The 23,448-nt window shown below is 35.2% G+C and overlaps 2 protein-coding genes across 2 annotated transcripts in view; both read right to left on the reverse strand.

Annotated features, from left to right (window-relative positions):
• Nucleotides 1–23,448, reverse strand: part of LOC123672071 (capon-like protein) — a 175,704-nt gene that overhangs the window by 127,669 nt on the left and 24,587 nt on the right. The gene's annotated exons all lie outside the window — the stretch shown is intronic.
• On the reverse strand, nucleotides 16,509–17,032 carry LOC123672082 (ubiquitin-40S ribosomal protein S27a-like). The gene has a single exon (XM_045606065.1). It carries the CDS (start codon nucleotides 16,985–16,987, stop codon nucleotides 16,523–16,525), a length of 465 nt encoding a protein of 154 aa, XP_045462021.1. The 5' UTR covers nucleotides 16,988–17,032; the 3' UTR covers nucleotides 16,509–16,522.

Raw genomic sequence — 23,448 nt, forward strand, 5'->3', positions numbered from 1 at the left:
AACACTCAAAAGTACGGCCAAATCAATGATCAGTTCAAAAACTAGTACGCTTTATTTTATGCTAGAGACCATCGATTTATGTGAGGTTTTCACTACTATTCATTTTCAAAAATTTGTCGTTGCGAAAAGTCCTTATTTATTAATTTTTTTGGAATGGAAAAAATAATTAAATGAATTTTAAATGAAGAATGAATATATGCATGATAACTTTCGGAATAACCATTTTTTTATGGATTTTCACATAAAAATATTATACAAAGTGTCTCGTCTTAAAACAAAAGACATAAAAACGTATTTTGAATTCTTGCATCTGGTAGAAAAGGACAGTTTATCAGAGGAACGTTTGAAATTACTTCACTCATCCTAAAAAGTGGTGGGAGTAAAAGGAGTAGTTAAACGTTGGCAGATCACGAGAATGCCACGTGGTTTAAAACCCTCTTAACATAATTTCTCAAAATGCGTAATTCATGAGTAGGACAATCGTTTGATTAGGCAATAATAAATGTTTATTTCAATACCTTTGAACCAAGTGTCTGTGAGGGGAATAATTACAGTATTAGAAACACAGCATACCAGTAGTCAACAATGTCAACAATAGGACAGAATATTTGGTGGTTATTTTATCACGGAAATTTTTGTATTTTTTCAAAATTTAACACACTGTATCTTGAAAACTGAACGATATTTTTATGGACTTGACATCTTGGAACCAACCACCCAGAGAATAAAATACCACTTGAATAATACAATAAACTTTCAATTCATTTAATCAACAGGTTGTTTCCAAATAAGTACAAAAGTTCTTGTGAAATGAATCTTTGGCGAAAATTGAAGAAGTTCTTACATGTGAACAAAAACTCTCAGGCCTTACTTGGAAACTGGCAAGCTTCCAAAAGTTAGAAAAAAAATATTCTATTTTTTTCTTGGATTGGCAGATGAGTTGAAGGAATGAAATTTTATGCTTGTTCAAACAATGGAATATTTCTTTTAATTTTATTGTGATCGTTTCAAGGGGAGAAACCTGCAACCCCTACTGCATTGTTCACCTCAACTTTTCGACGAAAGAAAATTCCTAAATTTAAAAATATTTGGTGAGAAAAACGACTCGCAACAAAACTTCAATTTTTATATTGTGTCCGTGAAAGTAAAAACATAAAATACAACATTCTGCATGAAAGGATCTTTTGTGAACGGAATTAAAAAAAAATAATAGGTGGCTGTCGAGTTTTTTATCGATAGAACATGATCACAAAATGCCATTTCTTTTTATCTATTTCAAGAATTTTTTTTTAATTTAAATTTCTGCCAAAATTAAACCCTCAAAAACTCCTGCATATAAACGAATACCTGAAGATAAAACAATTTTATTCGATAACTACTCCTTAAATTTCATGTACTTATTTGATTAACACCCTGTATAAACAAATAACTGAAGATGAAACAAATTTCTTCGATATTCGGGTGAGAATTATCTAGGTACCAGAAGATAAAGCAGATTATAAATAGACAATTTTCAACTGAGTTTATGAAATATGTGTATTTATTCGTATCGATCTATTTAGGTAGCACATCTGGATCGAGGAATATCAAATAGCATCGTTATATTTTACTTCTTGAAGATAACTGAATTTTCAGTCTCGACGACATATGCGCGTATCCACGGAAAGTTGCGAAACATCTTGAATATTATACGGAAATGAAATTACTACTATTCACCATTCGATTCGCCGCCATCTTATGGATATTTTGACGCGTAATTCAATCTATCAAAAATGCCAAATATCCTGATGTAAGTTGAATTTCTATAATAATTCGAACAAGGTGTTTCCAGAGAAATTTTATATTTAAAATAAGCCGTTTGTCGTAAAAATGTTCACTAATTTTGAAAGTCCAGCATTTGAGAATTTACTTCCAAAAATGATGTCGTCTAGATATCTACCCTCGGTTCCCTCATTCAATCTGGGACTAAATAAAATTCCAGATAGCACTACTTTCTCTCATCTTTCGGGCAGCGTACGAATCATACGTTGAAAAAACTGGTCATCTTTTGAAGCGATCCATGATTCGATCCAATTTTTTACTTCATAAGACCGGAAGTGCTGGCCGTGTGCCATTGATCGAAACAAGTATTAATCCAAGGGAGCAACGTCTGCAGAATACGTCCGACTTTCAACGTTTCCAAGTATGTCTTGAACACTTTCGCAACATGGGGTCGAGCATTGTCATGCTGTAAAATCACTTTATCATGTCTCTCGTTAAATTACGGTCGTTTATCTTTCAATACTCGGCTCAAATTCATTAATTGCGTTCGTTCACGATCGCCTTGATTGTTTCAGCCGGTTTTAACAACTCATAATACACTACGCCGAGCTGGCCCCACAAAAAACTGAGCATGAGCTTGGAACCGTGAATATTCGGTTTGCTGTCGGAGTGGAAGCATGGCCAGAATATCCCCATGATTTTCTGCACTTGGGATTATCGTAATGAGCTCATTTTTCGTCTCCACTCACAATGCGATGCAGAAATCCCTTCCGTCTTTACCTTGCAAGCAGCTGTTCACAAGCAAACAAACGCCGTTCAACATATCTCGGCTTCAACTCGTACGGCTCCAAATTTCCTTGTTTCTGAATCATTCTCACGACTTTCAGGCGTTTTGAAATGGCTTGTTGCGTCACTCCAAATAATCTTGCCAATTCTAGTTGAGTTTGACACGAGTCTTGATCAAGTAATGGTACCAATTCTGGATCTTCGAAAACCTTCTCTCTTTCACCATGTTGGTCTTCGACGTCAAAATCACCGTTCTTGAGGAGTTGAAACTACTCTCGGCACATTCTTTCACAAACAGCGGCCTCACCATACTGAGAGCATTCGATGAGCCTCAGATTTCTTGAAATTGAAGCAGAAAATTAAAACCTCCCGCAAATGACGAGAATTTGGCTCGTGAGCTGACATGTTTAATCGAATATTTCCCTCCTGTCAAAAATTCTATGTATCTGGAGAACAATTATCGAAAATTACAGCGATAATTGCATTGTAGGAAGCGAAACTGCACTGCGATAATTGTTCTGTTCATAGATGCATAGTTTCTATGCATCTTACATAGTTCGAATCTATGGCAATTCCATTCTAAATCAGTTTGACAGGTAATGTAACAGTTTATTCGGGAAATATTCCCCCGAATTACACTTGTGCATCAAAATTACCGGATAATTTCGCATTCCAGCGTGTTTTCTTTGAAAAACTGCATTCGGTCATTTTCATTTTTGGAGAAAGAGCCCTCCACCTTCGGTGTCGGGCTCTTTCTCCAAAAATGAAAATGAACTCATGCAGTTTTTATGACAACACGCTGTCATGCAAAATTATCGGTAATTTTGATGCACTTGTGCAATTACTTACGAGAATTACTTCATGATACAGACACAAATCGACTAATATTTCGATGGTGTTATGTTTACAAATACCTAAGCTTATTGTATGACATCTACGATTTATTTATTTTGACTACAACTTACCGCTACAGCCATCTATTTCAAAACGGCGGAAGCAAAGTTGTACACCTAAATTACGTAAACGGTTCAACACTTCACACATCAATTGAATATTGTTTCTGGAGCAGATATAGCTTAAGAAATTTAGTGCAAAAATCAGTAGCGATTCAATTAAATTAAATTTGACTATCTATGTTTGAAATTGATGCACAAGATCTGTTATGTTGAATTTTTCACATCCCTACTAAAATGTTTGAATTAGGTACATATTTTCAAATATAGCATAGAGGAAATTCGATACGTATTCTAATTAAATGAAGAAAAATGGAACGTCATGAATATCATCGGAAATTCTGTCAAAAATATGGAACACTCTCCAAGCAGGATGTCACAATTGAATGGGTAAACACCTCAGTCGCAATCCTATGCAAAATGGTAGAGAGAGAAAATATAGAAATAGATCCGACCAATAAATACTAGCTAATAATAATATCTGTGCCATTTACCGGAACAAGCATGCTATATAATTCATACTTGTCTCATTCATTGTCCGATTTTGACAGGTACCAGCAAAACACGTATTCAATTACTGTTGGCAAATTAATTGTTTTTTGAACATTGTTCCACTTACTATTTAACCATTCCGATCGAATTCATCATAATTTTAGAAGGGAACAAATCGTCGTATTTATGACAAATATTCCTTACAGATATAGAACAGAGAAATCATCCTAAAGTCTTCATAAATAATTTTAGTACTACGTTTGGAAAAGTTTACCTGATTTAATCATCACAGGAATTGATAATACACAATTTATATTTGCCAATGAAAATCGGTAAAAACATTTTAGAGGCAACTACGATGTTATGCAGTCATTTAAAAAGACCCTCTTCTTTTTATGTGCAAATCCACCAGAAGATGTTTGCGATCATATTTTCTCTCTGCCAGTGAGAAATGTGTCAAGAATGGAATTTACAAAAGAATAACGATAAACTTAAATGAAAATGTTTCGTTATTGTATTTTGTAATAATGAATTCCATTACTAATCGATAAAAAAAACAAAAATGCAGTGAACGATGAAATTAAGATTTCCAGCAGGAAAATTATAATTCGAAAAGAGTATAATAAGTATTATACTTGACAATATATGCACAAGCTGAATCTAAACAAAATATTTTCAGGATGTCCAGGACTCCTGAATTTAATTCTGAGATAGAAATGAATACAGAATTCAAGTCAAATGAAGATCAGATCAAATTGTTCAGAATTCAAAACTCCAGATGGAAACGAAAAACTTTTATGAATATTAAATTAAAAATTACGTGAACTGTATATTTTAACGATAATGATGATTTATTCGGTTCTTCCCTAATGGAAATTCATTCTGAATCTTCCTACATTTTGAATTGAAAAACTGACACAGCAACAGTGTAGCGACACAACTGTTGTTTATTTTATGAAAAATATGAGAATACAACATTTCTAACAGATGTTTTGGTAGTGTAGTGACTCTTTGCTAGCCCGAGAGATGGAGTCATGAGCTGCGCATCTCTCAGAAGAACGATGATTGTGACATAAGCTCAACCGTTTTACGGCCAAGTTACCATGCTCAGCTATGGAAATGGAAGGTGTAGGTATATTCCATAATGATGATTCCATCAGTGTTCCCAGAATGAAACACCGCAATCCTCTGAGACATTGCGCAACTCCAAAACTAGCAGAGAAAGACTCGGCAAAGTATCAAAAATAAATCTATTCATTCATAAAATTCATAAAAAGGTCAAAAAACATATTGCAAAGAGTTGCGAATATAGCATTAATATTTATTATTTGTTCTGTGAGCACATCAATTGACAATTGAATTAAGCGCTGCATATGTTTGTGGTGGACTCTTTGCTAGCCCGAGAGATGATGTCGAAGAGCTTCGCATAGGACATAAACCCATCTGTTCTACGGCCAAATCCCTACACTCAGCTATGGAGATGGAAGGTGTATACGGCAGGGACTACTGAGATGCCATAATGATGATTCCCTCAGTGGTCCCGGGATGAAACACCGCAATCTACTGAGAGAGGGCGCACCATGAAAAATGGTTGAGAACGCCTCGCCAAGTGTCCATCGCTGTTGGGTAAAAAACTGTGCCTGAGATCGCGCTTAGGAACAGTAATAAAGTCTATACATAAGAGAACCGATTCTCCTAAATTGTACAAGACCTAAGCTTCTAAGAGTTCTTAGGCCCAGTTTCACCAAACAGCACTTGATCCCAGATTGATTAAACTCCGCTTGTTACTAAAGCAGGCTTAACAGTGTTTTCTGTTTCACCATGCATCAACTCGTCCGAAGATGATCGCGATTAACCAAATCGCGATTAAATAGTCAGACCATTTGGCAACGTTGTGAACAAAGAGTTATATAGTGTTCTTTATCGTATTAGCAGTTATGACCACCATTGGCGCTAGGTGTCAGGTGTCATTCATTCATAACTCATAACATTTCAAAACATTTGTCATCTTGTAAACAAAAAACAAAGTTAATTTTTGCCGAAAATGTCGAGTGATGTGCTTCGAAATGTCGGAAACTTGCAGAAGTTGAAAAGAAATTATCCCATTTCACAAAACCACACATTCTGAAAAAAAAACTATATAAGTAATTTTATTAACTTATTTATTTTTATTAACAAGTTTAACTGCTTCTTAAATAATATTTCAATCAAACATATCAATAAATTATTCTTTGCAATAAATTTCATAAAACACAAAAACAAAGTTTACGTGTATTTTAAATGGGAAATATTGAGCCTATACATATAGTCATATATTTTGATAAAATTGACCCAAAAATTAGAAATTTCCGGAAAAATAATTACATAGACAAGAGTTCCATACTGATAAATAATTATTAATCTCAACTTGAAAGGTTATAATCCTCCAAAAATGGCCGATTAGTGCTAAATCGCGATTGGTCGATTAAATGGCGCTTTGGAGTGTGGTGAAACGCTACATTACATTAATCGTGATCTAAGGCCTCACTTAAGAGCTAAGTCAAGATTAAAGCATTTGGTGAAACTGGGCCTTAGAGACCTAGGAGTGTCAGTATAGACGACATTGAAGCAAACATTTTTGCAAATAGGTGTTCTCATAAATAGAAACGAGTGAGATAAGAGATCACCTTGTCAATTTCCTATGACCTTCTGAAGAAACTCTTGTTGTGATTACATCATAAAAGAGCTTCAATTTTTTGGCCTATCATTCCATAATATTGAAGTATTTTGTTCTTGTATTGTTTTAAAATGTTCGAAAATACCGAACGTTGCAGAGATGAGTACAATAAAATGGAACATTACGTTCTGATGATCGATTACCTCAAGATTTGCGCGGCATCAACAAGCTTGCAGCTAGTAATTAGATTCCGAAGAATTTTCTGAATATTCTCACGTGAAACACATGAATGGTCTGCAAGAATATTCATAGCATCACATTCATCAGAATGTGTAGTGGGTTTAACCTTAAGAAGAACGGTTGGAATTACCTTGAAACAGGTAGATACATTCAATATTTCAGTCCTGGTGTTCTGAGAAATTCTTCGCTATGGAGTCACTGTTGAATACATTTCATTCCGCATGTTGTCTATCTTTTCTTTTCCGCTCGCGAAATACGTAATTTTTCCTAACGGCTTCAGCCTCCACTGTAATTATTCGTCCGAGTGGCGAAAAAATATTGATAGCTATCATTTGCAATCATTTCTGGGCAGGGCGGCTCGAAGAACTCGGAGTAGGTAGGTAAGAGGTCAGAACATGGAATTTCATTTTATATATTATCTTTTTATATTTTATGATATATTATTGTATTTATAAAATGGGCACTTATCTGTGATCATTACTGTGCTATTGAGTTTTTGTTGATTTTTATATTTTTATTGAAATATGTTAAAAGAAATTGATCTTGATTTGTGAATTTATTTGAATACTGGGTACTGCATTATATTTTGATTATTTAGAAGTCACGTACAGGCTCACGCCTCTGTGATTATATGTTTATACCCTGTAGCTTACAGAATAAACCATTTTATTATTATTATATATCAGTCGATTTTTTTGGGTCGAATCAGTCAAAAATTTCGTGAAGAAAATATCTTAAGGAAGAAGAGCATTTATTTATTTTTATTTATTTATTTTATTTCCACACCAACACCATGATACATAGTAATTACAGATGCAGAATACGAACAATTCGTTACTTAACCTAAGAAAAAAATAAATCCCTCAGAATTTCCAAGCATTTATGCCAGAACCTCTTCCATTTGATTCCCTCTTGTGGGGGGTACGGGGGTCAACTTTGGAATTTCAAGTTTTTGTTTTTCATTTCAGATTCGTAAAACACGACAAAAAAATGCATAAGTTTTGTACGAACAATTTTTCACGAATCGTCACACATAGCTCTGTGATCCCCGTCAGTCCTTTTAATCATTCACATGAAATTTTAGACATAAATGGTTCAACAATCCGTTCGAACAATGGAAAACGGTCTGGGCATAAGGATAGACGGCTTGACAGGCATTTTTACTAGATTCCAAATAATGTTCTTTCAATTGATACATCCTTAGTATACTAACTGACAAAGAAACACCCAAAATGAGCGGTTTGAATTTTAAATTTTTTTGCTTAAACATGGATAGTGTAGCAATTAGTAAATGATTGAATTTGGAGAAAAAAATCGTGAAGGTTTTTTCATGTAAACAATTTTTGTTACTTAAATATTGTAGTCGTTTTTTGCAAGTTTTCGAATTTTACAACAAACCAGCTGTTCGAGGAGATCCAAAGTCGATGTTTAGTTGTTATTAAAATACCTAGAACATGTATACGCAGAATTTATCGCCAACTAAGTGAATTTGAAAGAGATCAAATTATTGGTCCACGAGAGGCGGAGTTGTCGTTTTGAGAATTCGCTAACCGTACGAACAGAAATGCAACTACTATTATGAGATGTTATCAAGCGTGGTTTGATAATGCCCAAAATCGAAGAAGAGTAGGCACTGGACTTCGAAGGGGCACAAATAAAGTTCAAGATCGACGTCTAAGACATATGGCCATTAGAGACCACATACAAGTAGGTCACCTTTAGTCTTTATTCGAGGTAACATGACAGCGCTGCGTTACCTTCAATATTTCAACAGAATAATGCCCGACCTCAATTTAAACTTTTTCGAAGCGATTCATGTGAATCTTTTGCCATGATCGCCCAGATCCCCCGATCTTTCGCCCATAGAGCATGTTTGGGACATCATGGGTAGAAGACTTGAAAATTTACCTCAGCCCCCAGGGACTTTGGCGGCTCTGAGACATGAAGTGCAGATAGCTAGGGATAGTATCCCTCAAGAAGAAATAGACCATCTTATTGCATCTATGCCGAAACGTGTTAAGGAGTGTATAGATAATCGCAGTGGACAAACACATTATTTACAAGTTTAAAAAAAGGTAAACCCTCCGTTTTTTTTTCTCCAAATTTCAATCATATGCTCCTTGCTATACTATCTATGGTTTACCAAAAAAAAAACAAAATTAAATTTAAACAGCTCCTTCTGGTTGTTGCAGTTTCTTTGTCAGTTAGTATAATTAATGGGAATCATTTTCAACCAAAATAATTTTTTCGCCAATTTAAAAAGATTACTAACACTATTATCACTAATTACGAATCACTGATTACGAATCCCTCAAACTACCAAACGAAAAAGAGCTAGAGACTAGATGAATACACTGTTAAGTTGCAAATGGCCAAATTCGTCTATGACTCTATGGATTCCGTAAATTCAAAATTTCAGAATCGATCAAAATTAAAATCTGCATCAAGATGTAGAATGACAATTCCAAGCCTCGTGAAAATTTTCATGATGACTGTTCAACCAAAAAAATTACCCTATATGTATTTCTGTGTCCACGAAAATTACGGTTTATCGGTCATGAAATGAAATGCGTCATCAGGGCCAAAGCAAATTCATGGAGAATATCGTGAAGAAAAAAGCAATATTTCATTGACAACAAGTCTGATCTCCAGATCAAATTTTGCGTGTATATTTATTGAATTCCAACCTTCCTGCCAAATAATGAATGTCAGTGGCGGAATTAAAACCATAGAAAATTCAAGCAGATGATAACAAAAATGAGGAAAGCAATAACTTCAATTCAGGAGTTTTTGAGATCTCCTTCATTCATGCATTATTCTTTTTGAGTTTTCTATGGTTCTAGTCAGAACAGCTATCAACAAGAAATTATGCCGAAAACTTACTATTATTATTTATTTTAAATCTGCACCCAAATTTTCTCCGTCATCATTAAATGAGAATGTTGGGTTTTAATATCTTGCCCAGATGCACACCATTAATAATCAATCAACAACAAAATGAGTTCTTAAGAAGATTCATTTCCACTATTTGTTACTCGTCTAATAAAATTCTTCTACGAAAAAGCAGCTGACTTCAATCAACATGCTTCCATAATTAACTGTGTTAACAATAAATATCACTAATATTACTAGAAGTAAGGAACTAATTCTTATGTCATTACAATTACTCATTACATCTTTTTTTCGAGCCGTCGTTCCGCAAACAAATCACTCTTTGCGTTTTCATCACGATAACAGTAGGTATTTTGTGGTATCGTCCGAACAGAAAAAACTAGAAACTGAAAATTTCTAGAAGAAAATACGAAAAAACTATCGAAAAAATAAATCCAACATTTCAATGATAACAGATCCAACCAAGTTGAAGTTTCACGAGCAGATGAAGAATAAAAGTTCAATACTTGATTAATTTGTATATGCCAAATCTCCAAAGTAATAAGAATTATGAAAAAATTTTTTCGATTCTTCACATCACTAGCTTGTCCCAACAGCTCAAATTTTCGCCATTTTTGTAGTGAATTTTAACTATTTCTTTGCGTTCTTGAAGCGTGTATTGTTCCATTTTTAGTAATGGAGTAACGAATCGCATGATTGAGTTGAAAAAAAACCGGCTGTGAGCCTAAAAAAAGGGGAAGAAGAAGAGTAGTTTTTACTTGTCAAATGTCAAAAGTGACAGCTGTCCAGATAGCTGGGATGTTCAAAATAATACCTCTAATTGGAAAACGCTATATTATTATATCCCGAGATAAAAAGTAACCTTCCTGTTTCATTAAGTCTTGAAGTAATTCCAACTCCACTCCAGACATCCTAATAAAATTTTTAATATGATGTGCATCTAACCACAACTCATTCACGGGAATTGAACCGGTTCCAAATTCAATTCGACTATCCACCCATTTCCTTACCCAACACTTTTCTAATATTTCGTTTTTACAAAATTCATACACAATTACAATAGATAGAGACTATAGCGAATTCATTTCAAAGCATAAACTAGTAGATTTTAAACCACCAAAATTTTTCAATTCATTGACAAATGAGAACATCATTGCTGTGAAGATTCTTTCGGGGAAACAATCGGAAGAGAAACTACCTTCAACTTCCAGCAAGTTGAAAAGAGTGAACATTAGATAATACAGGGTGGCCACTTTTTCAATGGGATTGTATTGGTAACTTTTGAACCATAAGAGTTAGAAGGTCGGTCAAATGGAGAAAAAGTTGCATGCATAGAAGCATCATCAAGCAGTTAAAACAAATCGAAATTATCAGGGCCGGTTATTGAGATATCATAAGAAAAGTAAATTCTGTCATTTTGATTTTTCTTTTTTCCCACTTTATTTCAAATATTATCAAAAAATGTTACAGGAATTTTTTATTCGACAGTAAATTGTTCTCAATTTGACGTAATTAGATTTCGTATCCAACGTTTCGTGCTCTCTGGGCCACCCTCAACCTCATTTTTTTCAATACGGACCTTTATATTTCATGACACTTTTCGAAATAACTTTTAACGCTGAATTCCACGATATATCATACAATGTCATTCAAAGTTGATTTTCAGGTGATTTTGACCCTTATCCATATTTCTTTGGGTCGGATCTGTATTACATTCAGGTCCTTTAGTTTAATTAACAACATGCAATACATTTCGATCAGAAAATCAACTTACTCATCTTGAACTAAATGGAACATATCAGAATCAAATCAAGAAACAAGTAATAATTATTTACATATCTCAATTCATAATAATTAAACGAATTATCATTTATTGAAAGAAAAATCGAATGATTATTCGAAAGTAAATGAAAATTAATGAAGTAAGTGTTCGAAATGTCCACCATTTTGTAAACTGCACTTTACGGTTCTGGAACCCATACTTCTTATACATTTGCTTATTTCGTCTTCTTGAATACCTTCCAATACATTCTCAATCTTCTCGCGAGAAATCACTATTGTTGGATTTGTCATTTGTTCCGTTGAAACAAATTACAGAATCGAACTTTATTTTGACATCATTACGATATAAGTTTTGCAAGGCTTGATATTCAAATTTAAAATCATTGTATTCGCGTCTCTTGACTATTTTATTAACAGCAGTTTTTGATAAATTGCATTCACTACAGATCCGACCCAAAGAAAATTGGATAAGGGTCAAAATCATCTGAAAATCAACTTTGAATGACATTGTAAGATGATATATCGTTGAATTCAGCGTTAAAAGTTATTTCGAAAAGTGTCATAAAATATACAGGTCCGTATTGAAAAAAATGAGGTTGAGGGTGGCCCAGAGAGCAGGAAACGTTGGATACGAAATCTGATTACGTCAAATTGAGAACAATTTACTGTCGAATAAAAAATTCCTGTAACATTTTTTGATAATATTTGAAATAAAGTGGGAAAAAGAAAAATCAAAATGACAGAATTTACTTTTCTTATGATATCTCAATAACCGGCCCTGATAATTTCGATTTGTTTTAACTGCTTGATGATGCTTCTATGCATGCAACTTTTTCTCCATTTGACCGACCTTCTAACTCTTATGGTTTAAAAGTTACCAATACAATCCCATTGAAAAACTGGCCACCCTGTATACCAAATAATGAAATGAATTCACATCTTTGTTCAATATTAGCGGTACTTACAAAAATCATCAAGATGTTAATATGAATTGAATGAATTGAGCAAGCTATAATATAATAAGTATAATTTAACTGTGCAAAAACCACGCGCAACTTCAGTTTTAGTGGGATTTCAATGTTTATTTAGATCCCAACTATTCTTTTGTTATCTATGTAACACATTTTTTTTGGTAAATAAACTTTATTATTATTATTATTTATTATATTCTAGTTTACCCGAGAGGGTAAAAGACTCACTCTAGTTCCGCTTTTGAGGGAGTAAAGAAGGGACTTTCTCCGTGATTTTATCTCAAGTGAACACTTAGTTTGAGCAGAAAATCCAAGCTAGTGATTTCTGATTACTTCAGAATAGTTTGCAGGATTTCTTCCATCAGAAAGTTCGAAAGTTGATCGAAAAACTTCTCTGATGAGGAAAATATTTTTAAATTGAATTGACGGAAGGGCGACAGGCGACCTTCGCAAAGCATCCTGCATTTAGAGAGACAACCACTCTGCCAATACAGTAATCGATCAGTATCCATGGACCAGAAAAATCGTTTCTCTTCAGTTTCGCTAATCGCCTAATTTATCAACTGAAGATTGATTTTCAGATAGTTGGAACTAGGAGGGAACAAGGACATTTTCGACACTTCGAACAAATAGGTACATACGCTGAGAAATAGACGTAAGGGTTTTTACAGCTGCAGTTTCTGAAGAAATGTCTTTTCCTTTATTTTATCATATGTTATATTCCTAGAAATGAAATTTTGCCGAAAAGAATTCTCGATTGGAACAAAAAAGTTTATTCCTTTATTTTGGTGAAGTTCTAAATGACTCAACGAAAGTTGAAATTTAATTATTCCAATCCAGATAGGTATTCATGGCTTGGCTTGATTTTCAAGCTACTTGGCTTGAGCTTGACTTGATTTCAAGTCAAGCTCAAGTCAAGTAGTAGTTTTTCAATCTCAAGTCAAGTATTTATTTATCAAGTACTTGAATCATATCAAGCTACATGGTTTTTGGCAGTTTTATTGTTTGAATGTCACATCAATAAAAAAAAATGAAATGAGAAGGAACCTTGCAAAAAACTCATTGAAATAGAAACATAAATTAAATCACTATAAATCATAGCGAAATAAAGAATAATAAAAAACTAAAGTTTCTTAATATCGAGAAACCTCCAGGCTTTGTTTGATTTCATTATTTTCCAACCAGAATCTAACACACATGAGGCATCTTATAGATTTGTCGGCTATACTATTTTTTAACTGTAAGAGCAGCTCTGGAAAATTGTCTTTCAACAGGAGCTGAAGATGCTGGCGTTGATAAAAAATCCTTGGCCATTTTGGCCAAGTTTTGTAAGATATTTCTGAAACTACCAAAATCTACCAGTAGATTTCATAGAAATGTGAGAAAACTATTAATAAAGTCGCATTGGCGAATGCTTCAGTCTCTCGGCGCTCGAGGAATCCCCTTATTTAGTCTGAACGCGCACGAGATTGCAGAAATATATGCCGTGCGACGCGAGCATATCAAGCTCAAGTAATATCAAGTAGCTTGATATCAAGTCAAGCAATAAAAGCTAAAATCAAGTCAAGTCAAGCTCAAGTATGTAATTTTTCACGAACTTGATTTTCAATTCAAAGAAGGTACTTGGCTTGATGAATCCCTAGTTCCAGATATCAGACACAAAAACTCCAGAATAATTTAAAATTCTTCCTCGATCGATTTGATTGTTTTGCATAAATAATGAACCCTTGGGGTAATTATTTGTGAGCATCGTGTTCAGTGATTCTTAAAACATACCATTCCCAATGTTCTTCCATTGTCAAGAGGAACCGAGAGAGAAACAATATTTCATTCAGATATGAATTGAAAGAAGTTCTCGAAAAAAATAATGAATTGTTCTGCGTATATCAGCTGCTTCTCTCATTTCTCGGGAATAATTGAAAGATCGAGTATCGCATCTCCGACATTCTGGCTCCATTCTCATCTTCTATACCGAAAGATCTTTTGTATCTCGTTGTGCAATTTCATGCCGTATTTAACGAAAAAAGATCAAAACATTTTACCGCAGTCATTGGCGTAGCTAAGAATAATAATGCAATTACGTACCACACAATGAAGCTATACAAACTCTTTTTGTTGACTCACTATCATATGTTCAATTCAATTACACTTTTGAGGCGCTTGTTTTAGAAAATATTAGATGTAGTAAAAAGAAATCCATTAGTTTTCCAATAGATGGTTTTAGTTATCTTTATCTCGCGTTGTATAAATCCGATCTGGTTCCACCAAATGACGTTTGAAAGATGAGATTTCATACTACAAAAACTTTCTTGACAGTTTTGTGATTAGTTGATTCAGTTTAGTTCGAACGCGTCAACATGGACACTAGTAAAGAAAATGTTCTATATTTCATAGTTTAACTTCGATAAAGATGAGAATGCAAGCCAGAGGCGATTTAAATGTGAATAGTGTTTATGGTCCTGATACAGCAAATCACGCGAAATTTTGGTTTCGTCAATTCCGATCCGGTAATTTCGATGTCAAAGATGCACCACGCACTGGAAGGCCAATCGTCAAAATGTCGATAAAACCATAAACATTGTTGAGTCCGTCCGTCATGTGAGCACTGTTTCGATTGCCCATGATCTGAAGATTGCACAAAACCATTTGGAACCATTTGCATTAGGCTGGACTCAAGAAGAGGCTCGATGTATGAGTACCACACGAGTTAACAGAAAAAACTTCATGGACCGAATTTCCATCTACGAATCGCAGTCGAATCGCAACAAAATCGATCTATTTTTGAAACGTTTGGTGACTGGTAATGAAAATCACCTACGACAACGTCAAGCGAAAACGGTCGTGGTCGAAACGCGGTGAGCCGGCGGAAACGGAGGTCAAGCTAGAATTGGCGGCCAAGAAGGTTTTGCTGTATATTTGGTGGGATTGGAAAGGAATTATCTACTATGAGCTGCTCTTCTACGGCACAACTGTTAACTCAGATCTGTACTGTCAACAATTGAACCATCAAGGTTCAAGCAATCGCCTAAAAGCGGTCAACTTTGATCAATAGCAGATGAATGAATTGTGTTCAATCGAGACGTCAACACACACAAATCGATAGTCACTCATCAGGAGCTCTGGAAGCTTGGTTGGGAGGTTTTATTGCATCCACCTTATAGTCCGGACCTGCCACCTATTGACTACTATCTGCTTCTGTCTATTGCAATTTTGCTGGTGAATAATTCACTTCAACGGAGGCTTGTGAAAAACGACAGTCTCAATGGGAACGAGGGCTTCTATGAGAGAGGCATGAAGATATTACCTTCAAAATGACAACAAGTTATCGAGCAAAACGGCGCATATTTGACCGAAATCGGGCTATTCTAACTGGCTATCAAAGCCTTGTTTTTCATGCAAAAATAATGGTTTTCTTTTAGGTGTACAACTTTGCTTCCGCCGTTTTGCAATAGAAGGCCAGCATGTTAGTGGAAGAGAGAAGGTTTTCGAATATGCAGAATTGGAGGCATTACTTGATCAAGGCCTGTGTCAAATGCAACAAGAATTGGTAGGATCATTGGGAGTGACCCAACAAGCCATTTCGAAACGCCTGAAAGTCATGGGAATGCTTCCACGTCGACGGCCAAACCGAATATTTACGGTTCCAAGATCATGCTCAGTAGTCTATCATGAATTGTTAAAGCTGACTGAAACAATCACAGGCGATCGTTAACGAACGCAATTAATGCGTTTGAGCCGAGCATTGAAAGACAAACGGCCGAAATACAACGAGAGACATGATAAAGTGATTTTACAATATGACAATGCTCGATCCCATGTTTCGAAAGTGGTCAAGACATACTTGGAAACGATAAAATGAGAAGTCGATCCTAAATTGGATCCATTCGTAGATCGCTTCAACAAATGACCAGTTATTTCAACGCGAGATTCGTACGCTGCCAGAAAGTAGTGGCCAGCGGTGGACAATTTTATTGGATCATAGATAAGAACTATTCTGGTTTAGAGAAAATCAGGGTGTATCCACATTTTCCACAGTAGTGCCTGTCTTCCATGGCTGCCATGAAGACTCCAGCTCCACACTGTTCACTAGGGCATTCACGTCTAAGTCTGTGAATCTTTCCACTGTCGTCAACTTTGTAAAAGTTAAGAACGGGCATCTTGACCTTCTTCTTCTTGTGTTTGATTTTTTTGGAAGTAGAGTAATTCTTCTTCTTGCGTTTCTTAGCTCCTCCCCTCAACCTAAGCACCAAGTGCAAGTTCGACTCCTTCTGGATGTTGTAGTCTGAAAGAGTTCTGCCATCTTCCAATTGTTTACCGGCAAAGATTAATCTCTGCTGATCTGGGGGAATTCCCTCCTTGTCTTGGATCTTAGCCTTGACATTTTCAATAGTATCTGAGGGCTCGACCTCAAGAGTGATGGTCTTGCCCGTTAGGGTTTTGACGAAAATCTGCATAGTTGGGTCTTACCTATTTTCACACCACCATGCACTTTAGAAAATACTTCGAATCATGAATGTGTAACCAGTTCCTCGAATTTCGGGAAAAAAACGGCAGAAGCAAATTTTTACGCCTATGTAATCCTGTGTGTTCCAAGTTTTATATGAACAGTTTCGGCCAAAATCAGTGGCTATATAAACAAGCGTCCAAAAACTTCTAATTTCTCTAATTGTCAAGCTTTCGGCAATTCTAATATTGTAAAGAAATTTCGACAATGCCTATCAGATAAAATTCATAAGATGATAGTCTCCCAGGGAATTATATTAAGTACGCCAATGCCAACAGTCAGTGTTTCACGGCTGAGTAAGGTAACATAACTCGTTAGTCTATTAACTTGCGAACCTATCGACCACCGCAAAACAGCTGGAGTGGGTGCAACAACTCCGCCATAGTATGTAGTCCGGTGTTTGGTCAACGGTTCAGCTAAGCTCATCTTTTTTTCTAGTCTCTGGCTGATCGTTGCCCGGAGCGTGACGAGAACGAACAATCGAGATCGTAGCAGATTAATTTATGGTACAGTGATCGCAGACGCCAGGGAATCCGGAAAATGATTAAATATTATTAGGTTCCCAATTTGCTCCCACTACACGATTGCAGTTGGCATTTGAATGCAAAACTTTGGTTTATGCATTGCTAACTATCTATGCAGGAGTGAATAACGGTGAAGAATATATATCTCATATTTCTATGGTGCAATAAAATTCAGATGGTTATAGCATTATAGGTTATTGGTAGGTTGAACCTGAGAGTCTAATAACCTATGTCCTATAGTATAGTATTTCTTAGGTTAGATGGAAACTACTCTCCATTCATAGATGCAATCTCTGAATTCGTCATGCATTTCTCATGCTACTGAAAATTACGCGAAACTGTCGTTTATCTTTAGAATCTTTAGATGCTTTGGCAAGTTTTTTAACATTGCGTTCAATACAAATTATTGAATATGATTTTGGTCGGCAAATTACAATGCGAATATATATTAGACATAGGGATTCACGACTTGGCTTGATATTGAAGGTACTTGGCTTGAGCTTGATTTCAAGTCAAGCTCAAGTCAAGTAGTAGTTCTTCAATCTCGAGTCAAGTCAAGTATTTATTTATCAAATACTTGAATCATATCAAGCTACTTGATTTTTAGGAGTTTTATTGTGTAGTGTCACATCAACTAATAAATAAATACTTAACTTGACATTGAAAAACTACTAATTGACTTGAACTTGAGTTGATTTCGAGTCAAGCTCAAGCTACTTGAGCTTGAGCTTGAGCCAAGTAGTTTGAATATCAAGGCAAGCCGTGAATCCCTAATTAGACAGATCAGTCAAAAGAGTCAAAAACGTTTCATTTTGAATAGCCTGCTCTCCGGCCGATGCCACTGTTGAAGCTGTCTTATTTTGACATTTGAGGAGTAAAACCTACGTCATTACTAAAAATGGAATGATACACCCTTCAACAATTGAAATTATTGAAATTCGCTACAAAAATGTTAAAAATTTTTTAGTCACTGTGCGCAAAACTAAAGCATCATGGGTCATCGCGTGAAGCACTTTATCAACCGGCAATAGTGGAGCTGATGGAAAGTTTGAGTTGTTTGGATAAGTGATATGAAAAATCGAAACCGTGTGCGTGGCTCAAGAACAATTGAGGATATTGTTGCTGAACTCTGTTGCGTTGACGAAAACCCAGGATTTTTTTATTCCCCTTCGATGTTGGGATTTTTCATGGCAGGAATTGGAAGATATTGATGTGGACAACGTTTTATTCAAGAAGACGACGCTACCTGACACACAAGCAACGAAATAATCGCAATTTGCAAGAAGATTTTCTATCTATTTTTGAAATCAATAAAGTACCTATAGTCATGCTTGAAAAGTGTAGAATATTTACATATTTACATCCAACATTTTCTACACCAAAGTGTTCCTGCAAAATGTCTTTCAATTCAACGGTTTCTACGTCAAACAATAACTATTTCTTTAACAACTAATTTTGTCGAAGGAAAAAAACTGATTCCAGTGTGTTTGACAAAAAAAATCATCTAAAATCATGTCCGTAATAATAATAATAATAATGTACATAGTACAACATCTGCAACAATGGATATGCCACTAATTGTTGTCTTGATATTGATGATGGACTATATGTTAGATAGTTATTTGGGCTGATGAGATGATGGAAACAGCCCAAATAACTATCTAGGATATGCCACTAATGTAATTTAGTCGGCTTCAGGTATTGAGTCAGCTGCATAACATCTGGGGTCTCCAGATCTGAATCCACTTGATAGCTCAAGATACCTCACGTAAATTACTTCAGTGCAAACTAGAGACTAATAATTGATGAAAATTGTCTTTTATTCGCCTTTTGCTTCACTAGAAAATGAACAACATTTCATCCTAACCTTTTCAGCTCACTTTCATCTTATATTGTAATTATGCCAGTGATCAATTTTTAAAACTTGTTTGTTTACTTGGGACATGGACGTCCCACACATCTCAGTCTTCTATTTATTGTTTGAACTATTTTTCAGCAAGGAGAAATATTTTAATGGTTTCCGTCGATACCCTAGCGAGCAGGTATCAGAACTTAAATTTGATTTCAGGTGGTTTGTGGGAGTCCGAATATGTCAGGACCACATTGATGTCTATAATATAAAATGAAAAAATATTGCTTTTTATTTATCTACAGAATAGACAGACTTGGAACTTGGAATACGGTAGGCGGATAAGGTATCAACGATTTCTGATTTTGAAGAATAAAATAGAAAACTATTTCATACTTCACTATAGGTTCTAGAGGAGAGTGTGTATTAGAGAATGATATCGAATGGACTAGTTTTAATTTTTTTGTTAAGGATTAATTCTAAAAATTTGAGTAAAACGAAACAAAAATGTGGAAGAATCATTGAAATATCTCTAGAAATGAAAAAGTTATGGGACTTTGAAGTTGCGCTTGAAAGAATAATTTCATAGTCTAGTGTGTGACGTCACTCCACTTACACGAGGCGACTCGTATTCGCAGAGTGCTTACGAATTCATTGGTGTACAATCACTTGTGCCGTTCGTGTCGTGTTTTATACGTTACACGATGGCTGAAATAAAAAAAATCCTAGAAATATTGTAATGTGCCTATGTGTGCAAGCACGACAATTAAAAACCCCAATAAAATGTTTTTTCATGTACCAAATGACATGAATCAAAGGAAGAAGTGGTGCAAATTAATGAGGCGTGACTTAATTGGACCTAAAACTACTTCATATGTGTGTGAAGATCATTTTGATGTAAGTACCTATCAGTACTAGCTCTCTATTTCTGATAATAAAAATACTAAGGTGTAAGTTGGTTTGAAATAAGTTATTGAGTAAAAATAACTTTGTCCTTTCACGAAGCCTTCTTCCATTATGGTGACATAAAAACAAAACTCGAGTTAAAACTGCACTGTACAACTACAAACGGCGCGAGAGCCTTGGCGCGGCTAAGTATTTAAACGTAATTTATGGTCTAGCGATCACAGGCAAGTGGCGTGACGTCACAGACGAGTCGGAGACCAAAGACGTTCCGCGCTAAAATACGTAAATTTAAATAATCTATTTCTCAGTCATTTATTGATGGATTTTCAAAATTTTTTCACTGATTTATCAGTTTTGCTCTATATTTTAATTCTGTTGTGTCAAATATAGTATTATCAACATCACTAAACTAGTCCATTGTCTGAACTGCGTCAGTAGAGTTGGAAATAGCTTGCTTCTCAGTTAAAATATTGAAAGGGAACCAAGAAACAATAAGATTCGCAGTGTTTTATCATTAAACTGAGTTTCAAAATGAAACATCATTAAGTTCAGTAACGTTTTTATTGACTTTGCACAATGTACACTCTTGGTTCGGAGTTTGAAGACGTACCAAATAATTTTACTGTTCTCTTCAGATAAATGATTGGTCGGATGATCTGTAATCAAGTGAATCGAAATGAAACCACAGGAACGAGATGTTATCGAGTGTGGTTTCAAACAAGCTAGAATTACCGAAGTAAGTTGCACTAGACGCCAAAGACAGACCACAGAACGCAACTAACTAACGACTATTGAGAATACCTATTTTACTTTTGCGAAATTGATGCTTGATACTTTGTCATTGGAGTGAGTACATCACCGGATGAAGACTGTTTGCATATTCTCCTCATGTAATGAAATATGTATCAATAAGAAAACGAGTTTTGAATTGTGCGACACTTGAAGTGTCATAACGACATATTTCATGATTGAGATGTCTAAAAATAGTGGTGTGTCTACTTATTAGATTTGGTTTTTCTTCCGTAGTTGACGCTATTAAGAAAATGGCCCCAAATGCATGGAAATGACAGTGAAAATCGATATGAGTGCCATAAAAATTTTCTTTGAATCCAAAAAGCCTGGTCGCTACAAGAGATGCTTTTTTATCTCAATCTTTCTGAAGAATGGGTGAGCACACCAATTAGTCTAGAAATATTTGTGATGATACTTCTATGAATGATAAATGGAGTTGTTATATGATAGAACAATGCCACCAATTAGAGCCTAAAAATAGAAAGCGTTCATGCCGATTTTGTGCACCAAATTATTTCCAGTGGTAAAGCTCAATTAAATTACTATGGCTTCATTAACTTGCAAAAATGACGCATTTGAGGATCGGAAAATCCGCTAATGATTCGTGAGATAGCAATCCCATGGCTCTGTTTGATATGCAACGGATTTATCATTGTACAGTTCTACAGTGACTTAATAAAACACAGTGGCGACAATTCGTTCAAATTGAGCCTAAAAATGGCGAACCATATGGCTTTACCATTGTAGCTATTAGATGAGAACATCCATACATAAATTGGACTGTTAGGTGCTGGGTTGTTGAAGTTCGAAGGACCATGAAATTTTCCACACTATTTATTGAAGTAGGTTTATATATACAATTACACAATGTACACTTTACAAGATTCGCTTAACTAGTTATCGAAAACTATGAATCAGTTCCACGCACTTAACCAATAACAATTTACCGACTTGGGTATTAATGTTGATCGACTGAAGGATCTTTTCTAACCACGTGGCGACAAGGCCAATATTTAACTAACTTGAAATGTGCAAGCTGAACACTGTGTCTCAAAGGACGAGAGCAACGACGAACTATACTAAACTGTACTTGACTTGTACTTACTAGACTGTGTGTAGATATACTGAGCTGACTTGAGCTCTTGAATTAATTGAAGTGAAGTTCGATTTCTTACCCCACCTCGACCCTTTTGTCGAACCATCGAAAAGGGTTAAGAACATAGAAGTGCTACAGATAAAACGGCCATAGTTAAATTATCATTATAGCCAGCCGTCATTGAAGGACGACTGCGCGTAGCACACAAATAAAGTGCGCGGAATTATCTATAACTAACTTCAGGGGTGAATCTTTGAACAATGGCGGCGCTGAGTTCTACGAACCTTGATCAAAACTTAACATACTCCCCGGGCTGAACCGTCCAGGTTAAGGATAAAAGTGAAAATGAATAAAAAAAAAAAAATTTGATGTAATGATAAAGAAAATAATTTCTTGGAACATATAAAATAAACAAAAAATAAATAAAAAATAAAAGAAGTAAAGAAAGAAAGAGTTATATTGATAATCATACTTGATTGTCAATGTTTTCCGTGCAGAATGGAAGTGGACATATCTTAGTGATTGTTCTAGTGAATGTTCCTCCTTGAGTTCTAACACGAACAATGCGAACGCGTGAATCTTTTCCGGGAATCAATTCTACTACACGGGCTAAAGGCCATTTAAGCGGCGGTGTTAGATCTAGATTTGATTGAAGAAGAAAATCGGGACCCTGCCACCATAAATCTGAGACAAATAATTGTGATGGCAATGACTGTCTCGAAAATATATCTGCAGGATTCAGGTGCGATCGAATATGTCGCCAAGTAGCATCTTTGAAATTGTTCTGAATTTGCACAATTCGATTTGACACAAATACAGACCAACGTGATGGATGTGATCGAATCCATGCTAATACTATTTCCGAATCATACCATAGATTTATAGAATGTATATTTCGTAAGTGAATTGGTACTAAAGTTGATATTTTTGAAACAAAGCTAGACAGAAGTAGTGCACTTATTAGTTCGTGCTTGGGTATAGTAAGAATTTTCAAAGGTAACGTACGAAACCGAAATAAATCGAACAAGTCGGGTCGTACTGTATAACCTTTGATAGAAAGGACAGATGAAGATTTCATTGAACCGTCGAAAACTACTCGAAGTTGAGTTGTGAGGCTTTGCTCACGCATTATACAATGATGAGGGAAGAAATATTTTGCATGCCCTAGGGATATATAATTTTTTATAAATCCCGAATACTGATGTTTCAGTTCCTGATTATTTTGTAGTCTTCTTTCGAAATTC

The sequence above is a fragment of the Harmonia axyridis genome, chromosome 2, assembly GCF_914767665.1.
Source record: "Harmonia axyridis chromosome 2, icHarAxyr1.1, whole genome shotgun sequence".
Lineage (NCBI taxonomy): Eukaryota > Metazoa > Arthropoda > Insecta > Coleoptera > Coccinellidae > Harmonia > Harmonia axyridis.

Coding starts and splice junctions, on each gene's coding strand:
- LOC123672082 (XM_045606065.1), bottom strand. CDS start 16,987: ATGCAGATTTTCGTCAAAACCCTAACGGGCAAGACCATCACTCTTGAG.